The sequence below is a fragment of the Cydia splendana genome, chromosome 20, assembly GCF_910591565.1.
Source record: "Cydia splendana chromosome 20, ilCydSple1.2, whole genome shotgun sequence".
NCBI classification, from domain to species: domain Eukaryota; kingdom Metazoa; phylum Arthropoda; class Insecta; order Lepidoptera; family Tortricidae; genus Cydia; species Cydia splendana.
In genome coordinates, this window is record NC_085979.1 from 9,249,299 (window position 1) to 9,273,608 (window position 24,310).

Sequence of the window (24,310 nt, forward strand, 5' to 3'; positions counted from 1 at the left end):
ATTATATTTGCATTTGTTTGAGTGTATTGACGTATGATGGTTAGAAATCTATTAATCATTAAATTTATAATAATAGTTTCTGGCCAGTTATTTTCGTTATTTTTTTGTTATTTGATACCTAGTTGCTATCAATGGACCGCATGTATGTCCTATCATCGGACCGGTCCAATCATGGCAACTTAAGACTTAGTTTCTTTATGTGGAGAAGTGTCCCACTTTTTGTTTTGGTGCACATATGGTATTCTGTTATTGATTTATATAAAAATGTTTAAATACTCTTAATAAAGAATAAAAAATAAATTAAAAGAAATAAAAATGTCAATTTCTATAAGTCACCTTGATTGGACCATCAGCAAAAAAATCCTAAGTCCATTGATGGTGACTCCGTGGTCCAATCAAGGTGACCCTGGTCCAAACAAGGCAACAGTGCGAAAAATCCTTTTCACGTTTTTTCTCCTAGATTAGTAGGTAAACGTATTCATTTGTGTGTAAGGTAACGAATAAATATATTTCAATGGTTCAAAATTATCAAACTTGTTTTAATTTCTTACATTAATTGGGAAGGTGCGAAGTCGGTGGAGGGGAAGTGGCGCTGATCGTCACAAACACAGGTAATCTTATGGAATGTCCGACATTAGTACTAGCGGCAGCCGCTTGAACTAATTTTACTCCATAAGATTTAACGTAGAAAGTCCGCCAAAATGAGGGCAGCACCGGTCGTGCACATAGCGAATAAGGCAGCGAAATTAAGTGGTCCAATGATAGCAACCTTCCCTTAGGTACTCTTTGTATCATAACGTTTTCTTCCAAGCTCATATTATACTGAACACAAGCTCCGACACAAATACGAACCGTTTTCGAACAGAAGGCCTACCGCAAACCACATCCAACGTGTTGCCTCTCTGTCGCACTTGTAAATTCGTACGTAAGTGTGACAGGGAGGCAACACGTCAAGGTAGGCCCCCAGATCCATTATTCCCAAGAAAGTGAATGAACTTACCCTGTCGTAAAGCGAGAAGACACGCTCAATGTCATCCTTAGTCAGCTTCGTCGCTCCCTGAGCAGGCATTAACAAAACGAAGTATCATTAATAAAAATATACCTATGATTTGGGCAAAGATAATTTAGACTAGAGGAATATTATTAAATTGTACAACGGGACTTAATTGTAGAGATGCAACGGATAGTTGTTTGGCCGGATACCGGATACCGGATATTCGGCTTGACCATCGGCCGAATATTTGGTATTCGGCCGGCGGAACTATACCTACATTTCGGGTTTTCAGGTGCGCATTGTGCAGGTTTTGACCTGTTTCGTAGTGAACGTTACTCATTTATAGGTTCGAAATGAGTGCGCGTGCATGTGAGTGGAATGTTTAAATTGTTTTAAAATAATAAACGAGTACGATTATGACCGTGACTGTTTCTTATTCCAATTTTGTTTACTTAATCCGAAATCAAGCAATTTTACTATCCGGTATCCGGCCGGATAGTAGGCCACTATCTGGTATCTGGCCGGATGTTAAAATAATGGCCGGATTGGCCGGATACCGGATAGTAACCGAATATGCGGTGCATCTCTACTTAATTGTGTATTTATGTTTTAAGATTCGAAAGAGTGCCACTGAAATAAAAAAAAACTGCCATTTCAATCGGGACAAGGGTTTTAAGATCTCATCCACATGGAATCCAGTCATTAGTAAATGTAAGCGGAAACGAATATCGACAGTCGATAAATCAAATAGGTATCGTTAATGTTGTGTGTCGACACTGTCGACAGAGTAACATCGCTAGTGCGAAAAACTTTCAAACCATGGTATAATAATATACTCCGCCTGGTACTCTCTTCCGACCACGTGACTGACACAAGCCTACGTCATCATGCGACAGCGTTATATAATAGTATGCGATAGCGCTATATAAAGTGGCAATGTTATTGTGACGTAGGCTTGTGTCACTCTGGGAAGAAAAGACGGGTACAAAAATAAGCCTGTCAAAGAACATATGTAACAGAAGATCTGTTTTGTAAAAGTGGAATATACTGCCTACACATTTAAACCTCTAAGATGTTCTTCATATATAACATAAAGTTTTCGCTGGAAAAGGTCAATTAATCTCGTATTACACTTTGTAAACGTATACCTATAAGTCAACGTGTCAACTTGAAAAATAAGTCTCCAATGTATTTAATTTATATCAGTATTTACTTCGGAAAGTATTTTATGTGATTTTAGTAATAGATGACCAAACTTTTATTTAAAATCGATTCTGCTACATTTTGAACCCATAGGTAGATATAAACGTTACTCGATAGGAATGTCGCTTCTGTTATTATTTATTTGTCATAATTTTTCACTACTGTCAAATCGTTGTTGCCCGAAATAACGACGTACTTTTATTAGACTATGGCCAGTCTTCTCCGAGACCACGGGGACAACGCCGTCCTCGAAACGTCGGAGGTAAATCTTAAAACTTAAATACGCGATTAAGTCCCGTTGTACAATTGAATAATGTGTAAAAATCGTGAAAGTTTAAATCAGTGTTAGAGGAATAATGTCAAAGTAAATTATGTAGTCAGTACATGTACTGCCATCTTTCGACACAATGTTTACACTTTTAAAACGTCATTTCACTTTGTTCTTTATTTTTTCACTGATATGTGTTAATTTTTTTTAATGTCAAAAAGTATCGCGATATATAGATGGTCAAGCAAATCTTGTACTGTAGAAATGGCGCGAAATTTCTAATTTTCTATGAGACGATACTCCTTCGCGCCTACATTTTTCAAATTTGCCGCCTTTTTCTACTGACAAGATCTGCTTGACCAACTTTATATATGTATAATAATTTGTGTCGAAAGATGGCAGTAGGTAAATGTACTGACTACATAATTTACTTTGACAATATTTCTCTACTTCAAATTCCCTTTTATTTGGGGTTAATCACGCCGTACGCGGCGGGAAGAAATTGACAACTCAAGACACAAAATTGAAGAAATTTTAACCTTATGTAATACTATTTTAAGTTCAAATTTCTAAAATTTTATATCTCGAGTTATCAACTTCTTCCCGCTTGTACCCTTATTATGATTGGTTATGTAGCGAAATAACAAATAAATAAGAAATGATACATTATTCACATGATTAAACGCTAGTCACTCTGGCAAGCCAATTTTGTCAGTAGAAAAAAGCACGGAATATATAAAAATTGTACATTTTGACACCCTACATTTTTAAAATTTGCCGCCCTATTTCTACTGACTTGGCTTGCCAGATTATATTTACCTGCTAGTAAGTTTTGGAGCACTTATTGTTGACTAAAGGTTTTTTAAATGGAAAATTAAAGAAAAATATAAAATACAGCAGTATTTGATTCAACAGAAAAAATACATATGTAAAGTGTACCTACCTAGATTATAGGTGCGCTAACGTGAAAAAGTAAATACTCGTACCTACTAAAGTGTTAATATTTAGATGGGTATTACAATCACTCAACTTCAATAAAACTAAGTAATATCTTTAAAATGTTTTTTTTTTTAATTTTTGTCATTAACAAAAATAACTGTAAAGTTGAATGAATGTAAGAAGTATATATACTTGTATCTTAAAGAGATAACAAGTATCCATACTAGTGCGAAAATGGACATTTCTATTTAAAGTTGGACCAAAAATTTTTGTGTTAGAATTGGGAATTTTTATATTATTTCTACTCAGAATCACGAGCCTTTTCCGTTATTACTGAGAAAAAAAGTGTCCCCAAAATTTTTGGTCCGTTTGGTTACGGTTTTCAATACAAGCTCTACGACCGTAACAAAACGGACAACATAAAAATTTTATGTACTCGTAAACTTGGTGACACTTTTTTTCTCGTATAAGAATCGAAAGAGCTCGTGATTCTGAGTGGAAATATGTTGAGGGTACAACTTTAAACACAAATGTCTAAATACCTGTGACAGTGTTTCACAGTGACTCACCTCTATCCCCTCCATGCCTTCCTAGAGTGCGAAGTGCAACACAAGCTGAGTGTTAGGACATAGACAGGCAAATTAATAATAGAATTCAAGCAAGTAAAAATGATATTAAGTACAAATACCTAGTATTTGTCGTGTACTAGTTATTTTTGAACTGTGCGAATACCTAGTATTCTTATTCTTAGTCCGTTATAAAGTAGAAATACCTATTTCATATCTCTATTTAATAACTATGTCGTATATTTACATTATTTATAATATTGTGAAATATTCGAGACAATGTGTGATTTTAATGTTGTGTGACAAAGCAGGAATGTTAAATGCTCAGGTTTCATCATTATTATTACAGACAATGGTTATGTATGTATACAAATGTATGAAATTTCTACTAGGTTATTCTATATACCTATACGTAGGTAGTTGTGATATTTGTGATAGGTCTGGGTAGGTAATTACTTTTTTAAATGACTGATATTAAATGTATAGGTGTGTATGCTGGTTTAAACAAAATTATAATAATGGAAATGAGGATAGAACGAAAGAAGTTAGGGTTATGTCATGCGTTGCGTAAAATAAATTTCATAAGGCAAATTCAGACAATATTCACTTTGAAATTATTTTTCAATTGTTGATTATTAATATTCTTTATTTAATTTGGGTCTTAGGTTAGGGTTTTTACAATGTGAGTATAAAAGTACAATAAACACTTACAAAACATTACAAAAAAATATATAAACACATTATAAAAAGCCTAACCTAGGGTGCCGCCGGCAGCGGGGCAGGGCCCAAGCTGCCGGTGGTCAGGGCCGCAGAGTGAAGAATCGACGTACTATACGCACCGTGTCCAAAATTACCGCCTTCTGCATCTGACCCTTGATCCAACCACCCAGCGAGAGAGTCTCTCTAGGTGTTGGTCGAGACTCTTCACTATGAGACCGTTCGCTGACACGACTATAGGAACAATGATCGTCGAGTCAACATCCCATATTAATATTATTATAATCAAAGTAAATGTAGGTTATATCTTAAAATAAATGAATATTGCCTGAAACAATTTCTCAACGTCCAAAAAGTGACATCTATAATTTAAACACAAAAACTTTCCATGCAAATGCGTAAGTGAAAATATGGCATATCATTTCACACTAACTCTAAAAATTTCGTTATCTGTGGTCATATCGTGTCAGACAAAACTGTGCTTTCGCTAGAAGAAATAGAGTTTATTTTCATTAGCACTTATTTAAATATACAAGGCACGTTCTTACACTTGAATGCAAAGATGAGGGTAGATTAAGTATGGAAATCCGTTGGAATTGGAATTTTCATATGCCGAGCTATTTCACAGATATTTCCATATATAAAAAGGTTATCTTGGGATGAAAGGGTTAGATTGGGTATAACCTCGAGGAAAGTGTGTTATACAGAACATCTGACGTTCGAAATTTGAATGCAGGGATCGTTCGTTCCTCGCCACATATAAAAGTTTTGGTTTACAACTTTAACAATATATAAAATTGTTTGATATTGGTTTAATTCCGTTTGTAATACAGGGTATGTTTATAGCTCAAATAGATCATAATATCTGGGAAGCCAAGCTTTGCTCGGAAAACATATAAAAACTAAAAATTGCGCATTTTCCCAGAGATAAGACCTATATTTAATTATTTTAATGTATTATTATTTATTATTATTGTTTACAATCTGACGATCTTTTTGTGAATTCATGTTATTTGGAAACATTATGACATTTATGACATTGTTAAATATCATGTAATTTTCAATAAGAAATAAATTAATCTAATCTAATCTATCGCCCCCGAGAACCCCCATATAGCAAATTTCATCGATCGTTAGTCGTTTCCGAGATCCCCGAAATATATACATATATAAATAAATATATTATATAAATAAACAAGAATTGCTCGTTTAATGGTATTAGATGATCTGAGATCTATGATGTACTTACCTAGTTATACCTTAACGACTTTTTTACTGAATTCGACGAAGATATGTTTTCTTTTAAAGGTAAACAAATTATCATTCGATAAATTGTAGATCGTTTCGGTAAATCTTAGTGTTATTAATTTTACAATATAAATACGGCAAAATACAGTTTAGGTAAATTGCTTGCAAAAATCAAGTGGATTTTAAAAGTTCTAGATTAATGGAGTTTTCGAAGGACTACGTTAATTAAATCTTAGGATTTAAAAGTTCGAATGAAAGAGAAGTAATTAATAGTAATGAACTAAAAATTCTAATTACTGAACCATTTCCAATTTCCAAACTTTATCAACCCTCTTTTTTCAAATAACTTGGGTATGGTGACAGGTGTCATCTCAATACAATTTTTAAAGATTTTTTAGGGTTATATATTTTATAGAAATGACAGCTGTCATAGTATCCAAGCCATTTAAAAGGTATCAATCAATCAATCAAGTCACTCAAAAACACAGACATTTGGTAAACAAAATGGCCGCCTCTGCGGCGGGAGACTTACCTTGAATACCTGCCTGCAGAGGAAATTCTCCTTGACTGGCAGCAATCTGTGGAGGAAGGGTCAGTCAGCTATTTTTACACACTTAAATGAATAAAATATATAAATATTTGAGGACAATCTTACACAGATCAACCTAGGCTCAAACTGTGCTCAAACTAAGAAAAGCTTGTACTATGGGTACTAGTACCTGGAAACCCTTGCAACCCTCAAGATATCCCTTTTCGAACCATTCATCATTTCAATCATTTTGGAATCTTGTGCGTAGCGAGGGTATTAGGTAATATTAGCACATGGGGAACAACAGCTTTGCCCCTACAGCTACTTTCATCTAAAATTAAATGAAATTAAAATTGTGACCTATTGAAAATGACTCACTTGGCCATTTCTGAGAGCTGTAGCCTGCCGTCTTTATTCGAATCGAACACCTGGAGCTGGAACAGAAACGTATTAATTATCATACTTAATACCTATATGTATGGGTGGCGCAAGACCGGCCATTGTGGCACTCTTTGGGGGAGGCCTATGTCCAGCAGTGGACGTCCTCTGGCTGATATGATGATGATGATGAATACCTATATGTACAGTTAGCATCAATACTAGCGAATGAAACAACGCTCCAAAAGTATCTGCCAATATGAAAATCTTTTCAAAATAGAGGTATAATGTACATACTTATAAGATGAGTATCTTGGCAGTTCGCGTTCTAAAGTAAATACACAATAATACACAATTTGTATTAAATACTAAATTTTATAATCATTTAAATGTATAAGAAACTTTAAACAATCATGTTTGTGCAAAGAATACAGTTGGTTCGAGCTTCCGACTTTTTAGCAAGCGTATAATTTAAGTTAATGAGTTAAGAATTTTAAATTTCACTTAATGCTTTGCTTGCTCCGAGTGTAATAGAATATTTTAATAATTTATTCCATTTTACACTTCTCTAATGTAATTCTGCAAGCGTTTTCTGAAAAGGGAAATGCAAATTGCAGTTGGCGGCACTGTTTTCATAATTTCTTATATATGTAAAAAAAACCGGACCAGTACGATTCAGCTTGCCCACCGAGGGTTCCGTACTTTTTAGTATTTGTTGTTATAGCGGCAACAGAAATACATCATATGTAAAAATTTCAACTGTCTGGCTATCACGGTTCATGAGATACAGCCTGGTGACAGACAGACAGACGGACAGACAGACAGACAGACGGACAGACAGGCAGACAGACGGACAGTGAAGTCTTAGTAATAGGGTCCCGTTTTTATCCTTTGGGTACGGAACCCTAAAAAGTACCTATCTCATATGGTGGAAAGATTTGCTGCCTATGAATGAATGAATGAAAACATTTATTTTCAGGCAACTATTGGCCCATAGATAAATACCTTAAAACTAGCATACATATTATTACAAAATATATCTTAAAACTAAAAACACAATTATGGCTGCGATGCAGTTCGCAACCCCGCAGTGTCAGGGAGCCGGCCGCGGAACCGCCGGAACTTGACACCCTTCGGCCAAAACTCCTCCTTGGTGAAGGTCGCTAGATGTTCAGTCGGAACGCTCAGCACAAAAGAATTAAAATTCACACTGTGTCGAGATTCCAACTTCACGACCCTCAGGATGAATCCGGACTTGGCTCGTACATACTTCACGATCTCCTCGACCTTCGTAAGGTAGTGTAATCGGGACACATACAGCAGCGTCGTCGGTGTTGCAGGACGCAGCAAATGGTTAGGTCCAGTCGGTGCGGTACCGCACTGATTCGGACGAGCTGGCTTCTTTCTCCTCTCCACCTTTTTGAAGCCATCTCTGTCGCATCCCGACTCTTTTAGAGTCCTATGGATGAGGTCTTGGTGGCTCAGATGGCAGAGCGCTGGAGTATCGATCCAGATGCCGTGAGTTCAAGTCTCACCCAAGACAGTAATTTTTCCACTTTTATTAAATTTATTCTAAGCTTAATGTGTATTATGTTAAGTAAGTAAAAACTTAATAAATATCGTTACCATGGTATCCGTGTACTCTATGAGCTTATCTTCAGACACGTCGTTGATCTTCTTCGCTTCTTTCAAAAGATCTCGGAGGAAATTCTGAAATAGATATTGAAATTAGACACCCGTTGAGTAACTGCAAGCTTTAATATACAACAGTCGATTGTTAACCAAGGGATGAAAAACACTCGTTTCAGTCGAGGGAATTTGGCGCTCGAACGCAGTTAGAGCGCCAATAGTCCGAGGCTGGAATGGTGCCTTTCACCCGAGTTAAACACTACTTTTCATTTTGAATATACGAGGAAAGTAAGTTTCGGCGTCTTGAAGAGCCGCTATTGCAGCCGGCGTATTATGGATGGCTTTATCCACGTGATAAAATAACTGTCACTTTTTAACACCGCAGGATAGAAAGTGACGGACACCGTTTTATCACGCTGTCACGGAGACAAGAACGACCATCATATCCGTGCAGGGGCCCATTTCTCGAACGGTGTTAGACTTTTATTATTTGTTGAATCGTATGGGTATCTATGATGATAAATAATAAATAAATAAATAAAATAATAAATATTATAGGACATTTTTACGCAAATTGACTAAGCCCCACGGTAAGCTCAAGAAAGCTTGTATTGTGGGTACTCAGATAACGATATATATAATATATAAATACTTAAATACATAGAAAACAACCATGACTCAGGAACAAATATCTGCATCATCATACAAATAAATGCCCTTACCAGGATTCGAACCCGGGACCATCGGTTTCATAGGCAGGGTCACTACCCACTAGGCCAGACCGGTCGTCAAAATGATACATACAAATGTTTAGCCTAATAACCTTCGAGAAATGGGCCCCAGGTCCAAGGAGCCACATGCGGAGAGCTACGGTTTGCCGAGCTCTGTTAATCCACAAACAAAAAGAAAGGACAGACAAATTGTAAATATTCAATCAATCCATCGGAGTCATAAGAACAATAGGGTATTTGACTGTATTTAAAATAAATTATTTTACATCATGCAAGACATAAAGCACCATAAGATTAATTGAGAAACGTAGACAGCAGTTATATTTCTTAGACACAATTTCTATTTTAAAACTCGTGTAAGTAATTTGATTGTGACGTCACATGCTAGTGTTTCATATAAATTCCATAGTAGCAAAATCGTTTTGACAGTTCGAAAAAAGAAAGTGATTTGACTAGTAGTCAAATACCCTATTTCCGCCTGAGAAGGTGAAGTATTCCTTTATTTCTAAATTGTAATTTAATTCTAGAGGTTCTTCCTTACATTCATCAATTCAGTTGACGGCCTTGTGGGCCACCGCGAACTAAGTTCGATGTGTTGCTTCTCTGTTGCACTTGTAAATTCGTACGTAAGTGTGAGAGCGTTTTCACATTGTCCGATCCGATATCGGATGTCAGAAGGAAGTAACATGTGTTTCTCTGTATTAATTTAATACATTTAATAAATCATTATTACTAAAAAAACTATAGAAAACACAAAAAAGGCGGGCTTAATGCCAATGGCACTCTCCTGTAGCTGTTTTTGTCATAGCCGCCTTCCGACATCCGATATCGGAAAGGCGCTTCCGATAAAAACAGCCATGTCGGAGCCCCCGTCAGCTGTCGGACCGATAATATTTGTTTGTGTGCGTATGTTTAGACATAATGTTTGTAGTAGTGTGCGTGATGGCGCCACGGGCACGGCCCCGCGCCCTGACTACGGGGATGTAGGATCCTACATCCGATATCGGATCGAACAATGAGAAAACGCTCTCACAGGGAGGCAACACGTCGAACGTGGTTCGCGGTAGGCCCTCTGTTTGGGCCTAAATTGCGCTGTCACCGCTGAGGAGTTTAATAATGAATGCTCAGAAACTTCCGTTTAATCACCTAAAGCGGGGTTACGAGTTTACTTTGACGTTTCATTGTGATTCTATCCCGTTCGCTGTCAAAGTACTAGTATTCTGACTACCTTTGCTGAAACTATAGTCTGTATCTTTAGGTATTTAAATAATACTAAACAAACAATTTGTAAAGTTTCGGGTAGTTATAACATTTATTGGTTAACCGACCAAAATACAAAACCGCCTGGATCAGTCACTGAACGACCTGACCTGTATTTAGCATTTGTTGATTACAGGAAAGCATTTGATAGCATAACCCATTCTGCCATAGTAACCGCACTAACAAATCAAAACATTGATCCTACCTATATAAACTTAATCAAAAATATATACAGCAACAGCACCGCCGATATAAAACTTCAGCACTCCGGTCCGACGTTCCCTATACAACGAGGTGTTAAACAGGGTGATCCGCTGTCTCCCAAACTATTCACAAGCACCCTCGAAGAAGTTTTCAAGAGCCTGGCGGTTTCCTGGGAGGCTAGGGGAATAGTCGTCGGTGACAGGAGGCTATCAAATCTTCGTTTCGCCGACGACATTGTTCTCTTTGCCCCTTCTGCAGTAGAACTACAGCAAATGCTCCAAGACCTGAGCAACGCAAGCCTTCAGGTTGGACTTGAAATGAATCGCGCAAAGACTCAAGTGATGACCAATAGCAAGGAACGTAATAGTGTCGAGGTGGACGGGCAGATCATACACTATGTTGACGAGTACATCTACTTGGGCCAGCTAGTCTCTTTCAGCAACAGGCAAGACATCCTCCATGAAGGAGCTAATGAAGGGCGACCTTCCATTGTCACTAAAGCGCAAACTCGTTGACATGTGTATTCTGCCTGTTCTAACCTACGGCGCTCAAACTTGGTCACTCACAGAGATTCAGAAGTCCCAACTGAAGGTTTGCCAACGCGCCATGGAGCGCAGTATTCTAGGTGTCAAAGTAACTGATCGCATAAGAAACACCACGCTGCGCTCTAAAACCCGCATTGCTGACGTAGGCGAAAAAACCGCTAGGCTCAAATGGGACCGGGCCGGTCACGTCTACCGCATGCATCCGGAGAGGTGGGCTAGCTTAGCCACCAAGTGGATGCCGGTAGAGGGACGTGGCCGCGGTAGGCCCAAACGGAGATGGCGAGATGACCTGGACAGCTTCCTGAACAACTGGCCGGAGGAAGCACCAAATCGGGAGTCGTGGAAATTAAGGGGAGAGGCCTTTGCCCAGCAGTGGGACACTCAAATAGGCTAGTAAAAAAAAAAAAAATGTTTTCATCTACCCTCAACTGGCTCAAGGAGCTTTTATTTAAATATAAAGATACAGAGTATACTTATTCCACAGAACACAAGAAATTAGTCTTTAGTTACTTACATCGACAATCGCTAAACAAAAAAAAAATATCAGGGTGACTAGTTGCTGCGAAAAGTCACGTGACTGTTTCCATAGACAATTAAAGTTTCTATTGACGTTTTCTATCAACGTGTGTTATGTTAGCTAAGCCCCCAGCTGCAATTAAGGTGCAGCGCGGCCGAGATAACGACGTCCGTTGCAGAGATGCCATGACTACATGGGGCATTATCTATGAAAAGGGACCTTATTGTCGATGGCGCCTAAGCCACACAGCGTCGCGCGGCATTGTATTTATATCGGAGCATCGTTAATAATGGCGTAAGCGCCATCGACAATAAGGTCCCTTTTCATAGATAACGTCACACATAATAATATGAATATCTACAGGTTAAATATGATATGACGACCTCGCTAAAAAGTTTATACATATAGGTATAGTCTGTCAAGCCTTTTCCGTCAGTAGAAAAAAGCGGCAAATTTAAAAAATGTAGGCGCAATGGTTATCGTTCCATAGAAAATTTGAATTTCGCGCCTTTTTCTACTGCGAGTTAGTTGTTTGTCAGACTATATCTACCTACTGAAGTTTAGATATCAAATCGATCTCTTAGTTAGCCCTACCACGACTGCCTTGGGAGTGTCAGACTGTCATACTCATAATCGTTAACGTCTGAGTAATTTACTTTCTATACATCTCGCTCGCACTAATATGCGAGTGCGAGCGAAATCCTTGGAAAGTAATAAGTTACGCACATGCTAGCGAATATGTCAGTGTCATACTGGCGGTGGCCGTATAATATCAAATTGATCTCTAGTTCACAAAAATTGCCGCCTTTTTCGATAAATTGGATGGTCAGCCGAGCTAGCACATGATTGGCACGACAGTATCTCGCCCGCGACATAGACTATCCGTCCCTATGTGATTAATACAGTTAGATAGAGACGGGTAGTCTGTCTCGCGGGCGAGATACTGTCGCGCCCCTCCTGTGTCCTAGAGACTATATTAGTGAGATGCCTTGCGAAATTTACGAGATCTATTCGTAAAGTTTGAATACGAATACTCCTGAAAGAATCGTTACTTTCACGGAATACATTAAAATTCTGTGGTTACCTTCAGTTCGTCGGCCTCTATGTACCCGCTGCCGTCCGTGTCATATTCTCGCCATATCTGAAACATAACACATAAGTTGCACATTGATGATATATTTCTTCGACGTGGGCGCTTATAACCTGACATTATTATGTATTCCTCATGGTATAGTCACGTCTCAAAATATCGATACGAAAAAAGTGCGAAAAATAAGTTTACACTGTGAGTATAATGTCGGTATATGTGGATATTCCCAGATTTGAATAAGTTTAATAATAATAATATTTTGATTTGAATAGTCTTAAGCTTGTATTTCACTTTCTGTGTTTTTTTTAACTTTATGGTGCACAATAAACTACTTACTTAAATCAGTAGGTACTTGTCTCGAACTTGTGTTTGACTTACGTGTCCGGACCAAAAATAACACCTACTTAGAATAATCTAACGAACCTAACATTAAATATTACCTACTTCTTTTTCCTATACAAGTATCTATCAAGAAATTTTAGGCAAGCCGGTGGGAATCGAGTTGTATGGAGACACCGCCGCTGCCAACTATATGGCACAGTCGGTAGGATTTCTAAAAATAACTTTGAAACGAATTAGTAGTATTGGAATACTAATTGCGATTCGGACTTAAAAAGTGATTAGTTTGCGTGTCGTGAGTTTACGCCGGGCGTGTAGTCTGTTGGGAACTTAGAGCATTTAGTAACTGGAGACGCCATGGCTGTCATTTTCTGTACGAAGCAGTCTGCCGATTTTGGCGGGGGACGGGACGTCAAATGTACCTATTGCTATTTCTACATGATTTGTACGTAACGTACAAATAGCCATGTCAGTCCATACAAAAGCTTTTCGGCAGAGGGGTAAGCTCTTAAAGGCGACTCCCGTTATGAAATGCTTTAAGGTTCGGAAGGAGAAGAGTCGTGGAATGTATGGGGCCCAATACATTCCACGACTCTGCTCTTTCCTAACAGACTCTAGACAGTGTGTCGTTAAAAATGCAAAATATATTATCCATATATGAGTCGCTTAACTTCAAGCTCGGGTAAATCCATCTGTCAGATTATGCGATATTGGTATTAAGAAAAGGCAATAGACTAATTATAAATTATATTTGCAGATATTTGCTGAGAGGGTCGAATGATATACCCGAGCTGACGTGACCGTACTATTTTTAGGAATATTTATAAACATCTATAGGAATAGTAGAAAAAGTAAGAGCGAATCGCCTAGCGTGGTACGGGCATGTGATGCGGAGGGATGAAAGTCATGTGACGAGAAAGGTATTACGAATGAATGTGGAGGGAATTAACGGGAGAGGAAAACCGAGGAAAAGGTGGATGGACTGTGTGAGAGATGATATGAAACGAACGCGAGTGAATGATGAGATGACGGGCGACAGAGAGGTGTAGAAGATAAAGACATGCTGCGCCGACCCTAAATGAATGGGATAAGGGCAAGCGAATGATGATGAGGAATAACTGTAGGACTACTTACTTTCATAAATTCGACGCTGGATTCTAGCGGGTTGTCGAATCGGAACAGCAGGAGGAAATTCTCTTCCATTGGCAATAGCTGCGCTAACTGTAACAGTAATCTTATTTTATAGACTTAGGTTGGTATTCCAATTGTCCAATTTCTTGGGCCAATGTACATGGCGTGTCACTCTGTCGCTAAGCAGGTATCGTCTTGGGTCGTCCCATTTGTTTTTCGTCAAGTTCTTAAATTAGTCATATTCTGCTTTCGTCACTCATTCTACATTGAAAGCCACCGACGACTGTGACGAATTTAGAATAGGACTATAGTTCGTTTTTTTTAGCATTAGAAATAAGGTAAACAATCTTGATGTATCTTTTAATTGAATAACACGTTTATATATGTAACAATTATGAATCTAATACGATCATTTATATTCTTCTGCTTTCATAAGTAATAGTTACTGATTTTTAAAAAGCGTTTTTCAATTAAAAGACATGTCAAGATCGCTTACCTTCTTTCTAATGCTAAAAAAACGAACTATAATTTAAGAACTTGACGAAAAATGAATGGGACGACCCAAGACGATACCGCTAAGAAAAATGTGAGACATCAATACACACTGGACAAAGAAATTGCACAGGTGGAATACCACCCCTACTTCCATATAGGATGGTGAGGTGAAAACTATATGGAAATATGGTGTCTGTGTTCACATACGCAGTACAGCGCTAAGACCAAATTATCATACCGTAATAACCAAACCTGGGATAACTCGGGACACTTATACTAAAGTAACGTAGCAAAATATTTTATCGACAATTTAATATATCGATGTTACTGTCAACGTCTAAATGTTCTACAAAATAACTATATCATTAAATAAATATATTATAAATTATAATACGTATACTGCTTCTTAAATTCTACAAAGGTGTTTTATCGAAGACTTTATTTTATTTTTAAACCGGTCAGTAAGTATTTCCACAGTGGCACTAAATGTTTTTATATATTAACGAATAAAATCAGATACATATTTTATTTTAATACCTACCTAGTTATGAGAAGGATTTTGCTGTGGTAAGATGCGGCTCAATCAAGTAAGCTTTGGTACCTCAGTCTAGATAGAGCGATGGGCTGGTGCCTCAGAGGCCGCCATCAGTAGGCGTAGACGTCGAGATAGACTACCCGTCCCACTTTTATTATTAGTAATAATATAGTTAAAAAAAGACGGGAAGTCTATCTCGCCGCGAGATACTGTCCGCCAATTATGTGCTAGCCCGGCTGTATCGATATTTTTTGAAGTGAAACTTCTTTAGCGGCGCTGTGCACTTTTTGTGATGGGGAAAAAATGTTAAACTCGTAACAGGTGTCACGTGACCAGGTGTAAGACTGTCATTGAGTTTTCACTTCTGCCGGCACTCCCGGAGTGCAACCCGTTGTTTTTTTCCATATTTTAACCCCCGACAAAAAAAGAGGGGTGTTTTAAATTTGACCGCTATGTGTGTGTGTGTCTATACTGTCTATCTGTGGCAACGTAATAGCTATTAAGCGAGAGAACCGTTTTGGATGCGGTTTTTTTTATCTGAAAGCAGAGGTTTCCTGTTATGGTTCTCAGACATGTTTTATCAAAATCGGTTCATCCGTTGCGTTGGGGATTTATTAAATTCTAAATTTATCCTTTATTAAAAATATATAATGAATACCTCTCGTATATCGATTTTTCCATCTTGGTTGTCATCGTAGGCCTCCATGAAACATGCTTTCAGCTCCACCAACATAGAATCCGACACCGCCTGAAACAAAAAAAAAGACTTCAGACTATTTATACATACTTAATCAGGTTTACAAGGTTTGATTTATGTTCAATCAGTGAACCTGTCATGATTTATAAATATTGATTTAATAGGGTATTATACTGTATTTAGAATAAATTATTTTACGCCATGCATGAAATAAAGTACCAGATAATTATTAGAAAAACACAGATAAGAGTTATTTTTAAACACAAGTTCTATTTAATGAATCGGATAGAAATATAAAAAGTAGGTGTGTTGACCGTGACGTCACGATGTAATGTTTCATATAAATTCCATATTAACAAATCGTTTTGACAGCTCTAAAAAAGTAACTGATTTGACTAGTAGGAAAATACCCTATTATGATGGATGATTATTAAGTTTAATGTGGTAACACTGGTATTGTGCTCCCTTCTCTATGCTCGAACAGTAAAAATAAATAAAACAATGGAGGGTACTTGAGAATAATGTTGGAAACGACTGGGTTGGACAGTGTTGCCAACTCGGATTTTGAAAAAATGCTAGACTAATGTCTAGGTTATGCTAAAATTGTGCCAAAGTTTTTTGAAATATGCTAAAAAAATGCTAAAATGTCACTTGAAAATAATATGGTGTCTAAAAATATTCACTAAAAACACCGTACTTTGTCAGTAGAAAAAGGCCCGAAATTCAAATTTTCTATGGCATGATAATCCTTCGCGCCTACTTTTTTTTTAAGTTTTGTCGTTTTTGTTTACTAACGGAAATGGCTTGACAGACTATAGTTACGACGGTTACGAGATACGTACTATCTTCTAAGTAGTTTGTGGTTACGAGTCTGCTGTTGTTTGGCAATACATATAGGCTGGCCGCAGACGCACGGAATTTTCATTCGGTACGAGTATACATGTTTCGTTTGCACCTGTCTTTCCGTACGGAAAATTCCTTGCGTCTGTGGCCAGCCTTATTATTGACCAAGTGAGCTCAAAATGCGAGCAAAGCTTCTCCGTTTCAGGCATATAACCACGAACATCGAAAATAGAAAATTTCCAGCAACTATCTCTGTCAATCTAATTATGCCTTAATCGGAGTAAAAGAGGTAGTTGCTCGAAATTTTCATTATCGACGTTCGTGGTAGGCCCTCTGTAAATGTATGTAGGTAAATACCTACAAGATCAGTGAAGGCCAGTCCAGATGGAACAATTTTCGCCCAACCTGATTAAATTTTCTGATCAAATCTGCAAAACGGAACTCAAATATGTCAATCTACGAAAAAATCAGAGGTCAATTTAACTGAATTTATTTGCCATTTCAAAAAAAAAAAAAACATATTTAGTCCGTCGACGTCCATCCGCCCACAAAAGTCAAAATTCATATGAAAATATGAACCACATAAGGCGATGGCGCATATTGTTGCTGCCAGGTTGGTGCAAACTTGGCTTAGGCTAAATTATGCTAAAAAATATGCCAGATGCTAAATGGAAAATTTTGGTGCCAGAGTGAGTGAAATTATGCCAGATCTGGCATCATTTATACCAAGTTGGCAACACTGGGGTTGGAACAGACAGAAAGGAGTTAACGGTTGACTGACGAGGTTGTGGAGGGATTGTGAAGTGTAGTTATAAGTAGGTATTACTGTTGTTAAGTTAATGTTGTAAAAATAAATTATCATAGCTAAATAACTGGTGAGTTTGGTTTCATCCCCTGATGGAAATGGTGTGCCAAATTATAGCATCCGACATCTAAAAGCGGAGCGTAGTGGAACTAAACAACGTTTTAAAAGCAAAGGTAGCAATTTTAAAAGCATTCTAATCCCTCCTTTCATTTCAGCCAGCATAAAAGTATAAAACCCACTTTTAAATTATCATCTGCGACTTGAACGCGTCCATTGTTGTCCGCCATTTTGAATGGGAAGCAATTTTAAACTCGGAACGCAGCCGTCGCCGCGTTCCGTTTCGAAATTTAAATTTTCGTTTATGATATTCAAATCATGTTCTGGAATATTCTGGTTTTGCTGTGATATTACAGTTTACAAATATTCCCACACGAAAATATTTAAAACTGGAACGAAAATTTGTAACATGTAAAAAATTTAATATCGCTAGCTGGAAGTGCTGGTACAATATTGTGTAACCAAATTAAAGGTTTTATCATGTTCAGCGAGTGGGTCTGAAAATCTGAATCAATATAGTAAAATTGCGAATGCGTGGTTCGAGAGACGGCGTGAAAAATATCACGTTACTGAACATTTGCTAGTAGTAACAAGACCAATGGAAACCAGTCGCATTGTATTGTTTTTAATTTCATTTGTATTTGTAATTTCGGCATCGAGACCCTGGGTCCGTGGGGTCCTGGCGCTCTGAGTCTCTTTGGAGACCTTTCAAAGAGACTCAGGGACGCAACTGGGGACCCAAGAGCTGGCAGTTACCTCGCTCAACGCTTCAGCTAGCAGTTCAGCGGGGTAACGCAGCCAGCATCTTGGGGGCCTTTTTAGGGTTCCGTAGCCAAATGGCAAAAAACGGAACCCTTATGGATTCGTCATGTCTGTCTGTCTGTCTGTCCGTGTATGTCACAGCCATAAGATTTTCACACAAAAATAGAAAAAAACAATAAATTTTGGGGGTTCTCCATACTTAGAACTGAAACTCAAAAAATTTTTTTTCATCAAACCCATACGTGTGTGGTATCTATGGATAGGTCTTTAAAAATGATATTGAGGCTTCTAATATCATTTTTTTCTAAACTGAATAGTTTGCGCGAGAGACACTTCCAAAGTGGTAAAATGTGTGTCCCCTGTAACATCTAAAATAAGAGAATGATAAAACTAAAAAAAATATATGATGTACATTACCATGCAAACTTCCACCGAATATTTGAATGACACCTAGTAAGTAGTTTTTTAATACGTCATAAATCGTAAACCGCAATTTTATTATGTTACTTGCTGCTACGGAACCCTTCATACGCGAGTCCGACTCGCACATGGCCGCTTTTTTAGATTTAGTTTAGTTTAGTTTTATTTTATTTTATAATAGTTTGTAATTTTAAGTTGATTTTATTTATTGTTTTTTGGCATGTTTTTGTACCATATATATGAGTAAATATTTCAATATAATAAAGTACTACAGACCCTTGGCTTATATAAATTTCACAACGTGCTATTTCTCAATATAAATTATACTTACCTATTGGTAACAAAATTAATAGTAAATTGGAATATAAATAGACTTAAAAAAAAACAACCAGCACTGAAAGTACTGAGCATTATGCTGTGATGGCAATTTCTCTTTTCTGTTTTATAACTCTATCTCTTGTGAATAAATCACGAATCACTTACGAATAAATCATTTTTTACTCTCATTTGTCCTCAATTTCGCCTTCACAAACATCAAACTAAAACTCCTATGTCGATAAGACTTGTAGTTTAAAATATATGTTAAATTACGATTAAAGCCATGTAAAAACACCTACAATATTAATACCTAACTATATTATTGAAACTCGAACAGATAGATACAGTGTCGTTGGCTCTCTGACTAGGAATGTTTGGCGACGCGCCATACAGACAGAATACGGACAAATTGTCGCAGATATTATGCAGCTGTGTTATAGCATAACATATTGCCACTAGTAGGATTAGTTAAAATAAATATTTGGCCTAGGAGGCAACGGGAAGAGTCATTTTTCATCATTAAATAGTGACCCCAGTTATCATTTTTGATATTTTTAAGTGCGAGAGCCGAATGAGAAAGTTAATTAGGCTGCAAACAGAAGCGTAGTATTGAAATCTGAGAACAGTAATACTATACAGGTCAATATCAGTCAATTGAATGTTAATTCACAGTGTAAAAAGTAACAGTGGACCGACGCATTTGTTGTTTGCGTAAATGGCGACACCGCCCAAGAATACAGTAGCGTTGTCACAGACTATTACACACCAACACAGATACCAAACATTTCAAATAAGACACGCTAGCCCTGTAAGTAGTACCGAGCTACTAACAATGGCGATGCATGCAGCTCGGGTGCGCGCGACCCACCCCTCACCCCGTGCACCCCGCACGACTGCCCTGTCTAGACGGCTTCGTCGAATGACTGTATTGTTTTAAAAACTGTGGTTAATTAATACCAATTAATACTTTATACCTAGGGAGCGTGCATGAATATATACTACTACTATGTTGGGTGGACGATATCTGGAAGACTGCGGGTCATGTCTGGATGAGATTACCTAGCTCAGGACCGGGACAAGTGGCGTACTAGAAGAGAGGCCTATGCTCAGCAGTGGGCGACAAATGGCTGATATATATGATGATGATCATGTGCATGAACTATAGATAGCAGCACAGAAGCCCCCTATTCATTGGCGCCAAGGCTTGGAACCGGTTTTTTCTTCATACAAAAAATACTGGTATTATTACGTTCTTTGGTTTATTCTTTGGTTTGGTTTTTGGTTTATTTGGTTCGTCGGCGTCGTAAGTAAGTAAACATTCTGCGACTTCTTAGAGGTAATGGCAGCAAAACAAGAACATGTCTGTTGCAATCCTTATATCTTGATTAACTGCGATGATTTTTTACTTTTTTAACGTCATGGTAGTAACATGCCGTAAATGTTACCATGGTTACCAGTATAATTTGACACTGGGTTAACGGTTTAACCGCTTAACCTCGGGTTAGTGGGATGGTGCAAGTGGCCCTTAATGGTAGAGTGTGCAGATAAATGAAAATAGGTACTTACTTCTGTATGAAGAAGATTTAAAGCGTTAAAAACAATAAAATACAGTTGTCTATTACACAATTATTGAATTACTTGTATTAAACGGTTTTATAAAAATAATTCAATATTTGTGGAAAATTCTTACTCAATAATTTTCCACGATTCATATTTTATTGACAGATATGGCGATTCATATGTTATGAAAGACGTGACAGATAGACAGACGGACAGAGTCATAAGGGTTTTTTGTACGGAACTACCTTTTTGGTACGAAACCCTAAAAAGCATAATATGTATTAAGAATAGCGCTAAATTATATGCATGTAGCGACTGTTTACCGTCATTGCCATTATCTACAAGAGCCTTTGCGAGCTGTCTTGCGAGCCCAATGGGCACGCCATTACGAAAAAAAAGTGCATGGACTTGTAGTATGAAGCCATATGACATATCTACTACGATACGATATCGTGTCGTGAATCAATCAATGCACATCGTAGATTTCCACGTTACGGCGCCGCAACGTGACACGACGTCGTAAAATGTCCAGACACGACGTCGTATTATGCCGCGTAACGTTACACGACGTCGCAACGTGAGACGATGTCGCGTCGTCTCACGATACGGCGTCGTATCGTGGGTATGTGTGCCGGCCCTTAAGGTAACAACATCGTATTATTAGATTGTCCCATTAAAAATGAAATAATAAACCAAAGAACGAAAAAGAACGTAATAATACCGGTATTTTTTGTATGAAGAAAAAACCGGTTCCGAACCTTGTTATTATTTCAAATGGTACAATCTAATAATACGAAGTTGTTACCTAAATACATGATTCAGTCCTACGTAAAGAGCATAAAATAATTAAAAATATTGGGCTATCTTGGGATTAAAAAAAAACCGGTTCCGAGCCCTGATTGGTGAGTCCTAATCCTTTTTAAGCTCTAGTCAGATTTCTATAGTTATTATAGTTCGTTGCCTAATTACGAGCAGAAAAAAAAAATCCAAGACCCAAAAGTGTTTGCCAACTTTGATTAAATACCCTACTGACCAAAGGTCAGATGCATTAATCAGAAGCAATTAATCTCCTAATCCGGGTTTAAGGATCAGGGCCCTGGTTTGGCGGATAATTTCTCACTTCAGAGGTATTATAGCTATTAGCTCTAATACTCGTATATTATTTCATTAAGGTAGGTTAATCATAGAGCTACGTATCAGTAGCAAAGTCGTGGAGTTGAAATACAATAGGGTATTTTCCTACTAGTCAAATCAGTTACTTTTTTAGAACTGTCAAAACGATTTGCTACTATGGAATTTATATGAAACATTACATCGTGACGTCACAGCCAACTCTCCTACTTTTTATATTTCTATCCGATTTATTAAATAGAACTTGTGTTTAAAAATAACTCCTATCTGTGTTTTTCTAATAATTATCTGGTGCTTTATTTCATGTATGGCGTAAAATAATTAATTTTAAATACAGTATATTAACCCTATTGGTATTTAGAATTAGGTAGTGTTATTAGTGACCTAGGGGTTGGGGCCTCAAAAAATTATTCCAACGGTGGTACAGTCGACGTCAAAGATATGTTTACACTTTTGCACCTTACTACTTTTTAAGAAGGCGAAAAGTGTAAACATATCTTTGACGTCGACTGTACTGTACCACCGTTGGAATAATTTTTTGAGGCCCTAGGTCACTGTACCTAAAGATTTAGCTGTGCGAAGGAATTTAAGTGACCCGGACTAAGCTTTTCCGTAGTTAAGTAAAAATAATGTAAATTTATCTATTTACGTATCAGTTTTCCTTGAGTTTATCACACAAACATAGGTACCTACTTATAGGTAATGTCCCAAGAAAGGAGATAATCTACATTAAAATAGAATTATTTAGTCACAGTATAGATCAATAGATAACAGAATAATTAGTTGTGTATGTAGCACAAAGTAGACCGTTTACTGTTGTTGAGACACATAACACAGATAATGAAAGAAACAGAACGTTCAATTAGGTACCTATTTAAAATTTTAATTTGGTAGCTCGTTGCAGCTCTGTAAATACAATAAATGTGCCAAAATATTGTGGTAAAGCCTTTTAACGATATGACTCGGTCAACCGTATCCGCTTCACATTCCCACATCGATGCCAATATATTTGAAATATTAATTCAATTTATTTATTTAAATCATAAGTACCGCTACCCAGCTTCAGTACACAGGTGACATTAAATAAATATCTAAATATCGTCTAAATAAAGATATTGGATCGAAAATACACAAAATAACTTAATATGAATTAGTTATTCAAATATCATAAAAAGTTGCGTTTATAAGTACATATATTTTCAAATGATGTATCTCCTCTTGAAATTCAATACCTCAAAGGGTGAAAATGGGGTTGACAGTATTTAACGACTTCTACGTAGGCGAAGTCACGAGCAGAGGCTTGTTTATAATATTGACTTGAATTTGTTAGCGAATTTATAATTAATAGCCTCAACAGAAGTGCCAGTTGAATCTGCTGACACATGGTCCCGGAATCCCTGAACTCATGGAATCCCGGATCATCCATCAAGTGTAGCGGCTGCGTGTGTCAGCCACGGAGACGTATAGCTGTGATTATTTACCAGGCCGTTTAGTGTTTTTACGCGTATTTGAGCACGCGAAACGGACATTTAAGATAAAAGGGCGTATTACATCTTTGTTCTGTTGGAAATTTAATGCTGAGAGGGAATAAGTTATTGGCAAAAATTTCATTTTTGGTACAAGCTTTTATCGCTGACCGTATTTTTCTTTCCACAGGCAATTAATACTCATCGAGACAATTCTAAAAACCCCAAACACAATTAGGTTTCGTTGTTTTATCACAGACTTCCTATGACCACCTCTGGTCTCCATCATCAGATCAGCTCGATGACACCATAATATTGTATTGTCACCCGACTTACGTATGTATGCAAAATTTCAGCTCAATCGGAAACAGGGAAGTGGATCAAATTTAACTTGCAAGATTTTATTACAGACAACGGTCAGGTGAAACAAATAAAAGTTTGTAAAAATAAGGTGCAATCGCTTGCGTTCGCGAGGCCCTTAATAGGGCGATACTCGTTTGAACGCCTTGCAGGTAACAGCGGTAGTAAGGATTAAGGCAAATTTTTGGAACACCGCGAGCGCAGGCGATTGTACATTAGGTTTAGTGATAAAACCACTTCTTGATCGCATCCATCATGACTGATGATCGTGGTTGGTGGGTTTTGTTCGGGCACGAACACACTCTCGCCATCGATTCCGGTCCATCGCTTTCCTCACCACGTCATAGAATTTCTGAGATGGTTCCTCGCCTTTGAGTTGGTCAGTCCATCGTGCTGGTGAACGGCCCCGTGACCTTTTGCCATCAGTATTACCAACAACGATTAACCTTTCCAAACTTTCGTCTCCCCTTCTCATTATATGGCCAAAGTAACTTAGGAAGCGTTGTTCACAGATTGTGGACAATCGCACTTTCACGTCGAGTTCCAACAGTATGGAGTGATTCGTGCGCTTAG

General features: G+C 37.6%; 1 protein-coding gene across 1 annotated transcript in view; it reads right to left on the reverse strand.

The window, feature by feature from the left end:
- LOC134800782 (calbindin-32) overlaps nt 1-24,310 on the reverse strand; it is a 158,542-nt gene that overhangs the window by 11,536 nt on the left and 122,696 nt on the right. The window contains exons 4-10 of the mRNA XM_063773334.1: nt 15,977-16,066; nt 14,292-14,378; nt 12,813-12,869; nt 8,469-8,552; nt 6,843-6,898; nt 6,468-6,513; nt 1,001-1,057 (exon numbers count right to left, since the gene is read on the reverse strand). Coding sequence (XP_063629404.1) covers nt 1,001-1,057; nt 6,468-6,513; nt 6,843-6,898; nt 8,469-8,552; nt 12,813-12,869; nt 14,292-14,378; nt 15,977-16,066 — 477 coding nt within the window. The remainder of the gene's footprint in view (nt 1-1,000; nt 1,058-6,467; nt 6,514-6,842; nt 6,899-8,468; nt 8,553-12,812; nt 12,870-14,291; nt 14,379-15,976; nt 16,067-24,310) is intronic.